The sequence below is a fragment of the Gossypium arboreum genome, chromosome 11 (assembly GCF_025698485.1).
Source record: "Gossypium arboreum isolate Shixiya-1 chromosome 11, ASM2569848v2, whole genome shotgun sequence".
NCBI classification, from domain to species: domain Eukaryota; kingdom Viridiplantae; phylum Streptophyta; class Magnoliopsida; order Malvales; family Malvaceae; genus Gossypium; species Gossypium arboreum.
Window position 1 is genome coordinate 128143596 of NC_069080.1, and position 5342 is coordinate 128148937.

Genomic DNA, 5342 nt, shown 5'->3' on the forward strand with positions numbered 1-5342 from the left:
TGCTTTGTCTCTGTAGTAATGCAAGCTCCGATCTTTACTTCTTTCTTTTCTAGTTCACCTTCCAAGTTCACAACTTCTACTGTCTCTTTGTGGGGTAAAATCTGTTTATCCTCTTGTTCTACCATCCTTAACAAATTAGGGGATAAGTCACAGTCTTTGTCATCCTCAAAGTCCTGAGATCCCTCTAGACACATATCCCGCTCAAAAGGAGACTTTGAGTGAGTAGCAACGTCGCTCATATCATTGATATCTAGAGACCTGTTGTAGGTGCGAAGGAAGATACAAAGAACAAGAGAATCTAAGAACAATGATATGTATGGTATGATCATGAATGAAAGAATAAAAAAATATTTGCACGGAATAAGACAAAAGGATGCATTTCATTGAAATAACGATTTTGAACATAAGCCTATTTCACAAAAGGGACTCTTATTACTCCTAGGCCTAGAGCAATAAGTGTGTTTTGAACATTACTCTGTGTTAGTTCTAAAGACTACAGGAATCTCTTCCGCAGTCCAATTATTCAGAACACTTCCCGGCTCATAAGGGCGAATGCCCGACAAATTCTCTACTCCAATTTCTTTTCGTATGTCGCATTAATGCTTAAGTTTTCCAACATTTCTTCGGCAGATCTTTTCCTTGTCGATCTTCCTTCAGTGTGAATAGTCCCTCCCGACACGAATATTCTGGATATGTGAGGAAAAGTCATCGGCTCCCACTTAACCTCTTCCCCGCTTAAACGTGCTCTTCTCCTTTCTTGTTTCTTCTCTTGCTCTTTTTTCTTTTGTTTTGCATCTGGCTTGAATCCTAAGCCAAAGAGGTCTCATTTGTCCATGAGCATAGGTGATTCGACCTTCCCTTGTAGGCTTCTTCCAAGTCCTTTCCCCGGTAAAGCTCCTTTTCCAACCGTCAATCGTAGGCCCATTCTTGTAGTTTTGGATATTCTAGGCGTCGGGATCTTATTTCCTTCGACAACAAAGGTCGCATTTACAAATTCTAACAACCGAAAAGAATATTCTATGGTTTCATCATCTGTCCCCAAATACGATGCATTGCTGGTAACGGATGCAATGATATCTTCTTCCGCATTTATGGTCACCAATCGACCTTCCGTTATAAATTTGAGCTTTTGATGTAACGATGACAGTACTGCCCCCGCTGAGTGAATCCAGGGCCTTTCCAATAAGTAATTGTAAGAGGGCTTGATGTCCATTACAAAGAAATCTACCTCGTACGTGCTAGGGTCGATTAGAAGGGGTATTCCGATCCTTTTCATTACTTTCCTTTCGGTACCATCGAACGTCCTCACTACATTTTGGCATGCTTTCATATGGGAACTATCCACAGTAAACCTATTTAATGTGGATAGAGGTAAGACGTTTAGAGCAGACCCATTGTCAATTAATACCCCTGGCAATGTGTATCCCTTACAATGTGTGGTAATGTGCAGAGCCTTCGTAGACCCCATACCTCCCAGTGGTATTTCATCATCGTTAAAGAAAATAAAATTATCTGCACTGATGTTGTTAACCAGACGATCCAGTTTGTTAACTGAGATGTCATTCGCGACATAAGTCTCATTCAGTACTTTCATTAACGCGTTCCGATATGTTTCCGAGCTCAAAAGTAAGGCTAGCACTGAGATGCGAGCCGGTTGCTTGCGTAGCTGTTTAACAACGCTGTACTCACTATGCTTTAAAAGTTTTAGGAATTCCCTAGCTTTATTCTCGGTTACCGAATTATGACTGGTGATTTGAACCTGACCGTCTTCTCCTTCCTTTGCTCAACCATTGGGGACTTTTTTTTAACGGTTTCATTTTTTGTACTCACAGGGTCATAACATCTCCCACTGCATGTATAGAAATCTACATCTTGGTTCTTTTGTGAAGCACTTACCGGGCTTTCCCCCCGGGAATTGTCACGTTGCAGTCGTAATTCCAAGGAACCTTTTTGCTATCCTTGTATGGGAAAGATATCGGCTTCTGGATTATGAATCTCGGTGCCAGTTGTACTCCTGCTTCATTTTTCTTGGGTCGCGAAATGATCACTACAGGATGATTAACTCTTTGGACCCTTTCTGTTGTTCCCTCTTCTGTAGCGTAAACCTCTCCTTCCTCTAATCTTCTGATTTCTTCATAAAATTCCATCTCCTTATTGTCCATCAGATCTAGCACTATGGACCTAAACTTATTACACTCTTGGATGTCATAGCCTTCATCGGCAAGAAGCTCGCAGTATCTTCTTGCTTCTCTGGGCATTTCCCTTGGATGTCGTGTGACTAAACCTCCTTCTACCATCTTCTCCCAAACCCATTTAAAAAGGGTTTTTACCTCTGATACATCTATCTTGATTCTTTTTCTCCCACTCTCGACTATCGTGTTTACCCCTTTATTAGCATGGTCGGGTAACAGATTTCCTGCTACATTGGGACCTGGTGAGTCACCAAACTTTATGATACCTATTTCGATGAGTTTTTTCACTAACTTTTTGAATGCGGTACAGTTCTCAATCGAGTGCCCCGTTATCCCCGCATGGTACTCACATTGGGTGTTTGTGTCGTACCATTTTGGGAATGAGGGTTGTAAAGGCTTCAAGTAGAAAGGTGACACCACATGGGCATCAAATAAGCTCTGATACAATTCCTTGTAGGACATCGAGATAGGCGTAAACTGGACTCTTTCCGTGTTAGGCCTTGAGTTGGAATCTTGTCTTGTGGAGCCCTGATGGCTGGTAGTCACCATCCTCGGTTGGCTCACGGTGACTGGCTTGTTATAACTCTTATTGTATACACTCGTGTTGTTCACCTCGTTTTCTTTCCTTCTCGGCGCTAATTTCTTGGCATTTTCCCTTGTTTCAATCTTCCCGCATCTTATCGCATTCTCTATCATCTCTCTTGGCATTACTATGTCTGAGAAACTCTTAGTAGCGCTTCTCAACATGTGGTTAATAAATGGAGCTTTCAGAGTGTTGATAAAGAGTATAGTCGTTTCTTTCTCCAAAAGAGGTGGTCGGACTTGCGTCGCCACCTCTCTCCATCTTTGGGCATACTGCCTGAAACTTTTATTTTGTTTCTTCTCCATGTTTTGTAATGTGATTCGATCGGGTGCTATGTCTGTCACGTGGCTGTATTACTTCATGAAAGCTTGTGCCAAGTCTTTCCATGAATGGATTTAAGCACGGCTTAGTTGGTTGTACCATTTGGTCGCAGACCCGACCAAACTATCTTGGAAGCAGTAGATCAACAGTTGATCATTGTGAACGTACCCTGCTATTCTTCAACAAAACATGGTGATGTGAGCCTCTAGACAGCTACTTCTATTGCATTTTTCAAATTCTGGCGTTTTGAACTTGGGGGAAGTACCAAGTCTGGAACCAAGCTTAACTCCTTAGCATTGATTCCACCACGATAGTCAGCATTTTCTATTTCTTTAAATTTTTCTTCCAACCATCTACACTATTCTTTGAGTCTTTCGGAAGCTCCACCATTTTTTTTTCCGCTTCTATTACATTATTAAGATCGGGAACACCGAAGTTAGTCGGGTTATCCTCCGGACTAGAACCTGAGCCAGCCTGATAGTTCATCGGCATCGAGATGTTGGCCTGTAATTGTTGGGGCCTGATTGTCACAGACGGCCTTCGCATGTGCAGCTCGGGTTGCATTTGAGTATTCATCGGAGTGAAACCAGGGGTAGAGAGGATCCTCAGTAACGGATAGCCCCTGCGTGTGTATCTCAGGTTGTGTTTAAGCGTTTGCTGGGGTAAAACCAGGGGGTAAAGGAAATCTTCATTGTTATTTCCAATATTGGTCATAGGGCTCTTTCCTTTATCTGTCCTACTAATTAGTAGTCGGGTTAGCTTTTCCATTATACTTCTTTGCGATTCCAGTATTTGATCCCTCATTTCCTGCTGGATTTTAGCTAACTGTTCTTGCACTTGTGCTTGCATCTACTCCTGCATCTCTTTCTGTATTTGTTCCAGTCTTTCTAATTTTTTATCCATTGCTTGAGTTTTTCTTCTTGTACTATAGGGATGTGCACTGGAGAGATTTTCGTTGGTTTCCAGATTACTGAAACATTTTTAATTAATTAGAATCTTTTTATGGCCTTTAATGCATATGAAGTAATGTAATGCAAATGCATGAATGCAAAGGAGGCATCAATTTTGATTCAATTCCATTTAGAAAACTTGACTAGAAAATAAAAGTCTTTACATAAAACTGAGTTACAAATAAGACTTCGCTCTAATGCTCAGAGTCTTAATTTTCTTAAATAATAAGGCTAGCTCTTGCCCCCGATCTGACTCCAACTCATATTTCACTTCCAGTATGTCCGCTTGTACTGCCAAAGCTTGCAAGTAATCAGCTACCTCCTGAATCTGGGTTATGGCTTCTCCCATAATGTAATCTCTATTTTTGACTTTATCTTGCACATGGTGAAGCTGCTCTTTCCGACGATCCTCATTTGCCTCGAAGAACTGAATCTGCATCTCACAGTTTTGCAGTGACATTTCTAATTCTTCTATTTTTCCTTTCATTTCTTTTATCTTGCTCAAGCTCGCCCTTAATTCCATTGTGGTGTTGCGGTTTCGGTATTGATGAAGAGACTTCTCTAGTTCTGCCACTCTAGCCTTTAATTCACCTCGCTCATTTTTGCTTTCCGACAGACTCTTCTCTAGATATTCATTTTGTGCCTGAGCTTTTCAAAATTTCCTTTCCCATCGATTGGCCTTGGTCTTTTCTTCTCGAATTTCATGGCGCCATAGTTCAGAAGTCTTACCTAACCCCGCAGTCCTCATAGACAGGCATAACTTCTTACAGTCAGTCTTCAAACTGTCTAGATCCTCTTCGGCCTTAGTTTTCCTCTTTCTCCACTTTTCAACCTCTGACCTCTGGACATCAGCGTCTAATCTTAGGTGCATCTTCTCTTCCTCCAATTGTTCTATCTTTTTCCCAAGCTCTGAACTCTTCTTCTTGAAGTCTTGTTTTATAATTTCCAGCTCTAACGGGGTGACTCGTAATTGTTCAACCATAGGTCGAGTATTCTCTAAGCTTGGCCTAGGAACATTATCATTAACCCTCTTCTTAAACCATCCATTATACTCAGGCGTACCATAGAACCGAGAGCCAACCTCTTCATCCAACGAGTTTGCTTCCAAGTATCGGATAGCTCCCGAAATTTCTTCTTATAGTGGGTACCTTTAAAAGAGAATTCACACTGAGCAAGTCCGTAGGTCGTGGGTACAAACTGCCTCGATTTATATTGTCTTAATGCAAGTAATGGGGTATACCCGGTAGCTCCCCAAATTCCTAACAATGGCACCCAATCAAAGTTACCACATCGATA

General features: G+C 41.5%; 1 protein-coding gene across 1 annotated transcript; it reads right to left on the reverse strand.

The window, feature by feature from the left end:
* Positions 1-823: 823 nt before the first annotated feature.
* Positions 824-2900, reverse strand: LOC108472325 (uncharacterized). The gene is made up of 3 exons (XM_017773817.1): positions 1897-2900; positions 1765-1849; positions 824-1666 (listed from the first exon to the last, which is right to left on the reverse strand). The coding sequence occupies exons 1-3, from the start codon at positions 2898-2900 to the stop codon at positions 824-826; spliced, it is 1932 nt and encodes a 643-aa protein (XP_017629306.1).
* Positions 2901-5342: the final 2442 nt, after the last annotated feature.

Bases quoted from the DNA above. Each gene is read 5' to 3' on its own strand.
- LOC108472325 (XM_017773817.1), bottom strand. From the start codon at position 2,900: ATGCCAAGAGAGATGATAGAGAATGCGATAAGATGCGGGAAGATTGAA. The intron at 1,850-1,896 runs GTAAGTGCTTCA...CTATACATGCAG, and splicing joins ATTCCCGGGGGGAAAGCCCG to TGGGAGATGTTATGACCCTG. The intron at 1,667-1,764 runs GTCAGGTTCAAA...GTTGTTAAACAG, and splicing joins AGCAAAGGAAGGAGAAGACG to CTACGCAAGCAACCGGCTCG.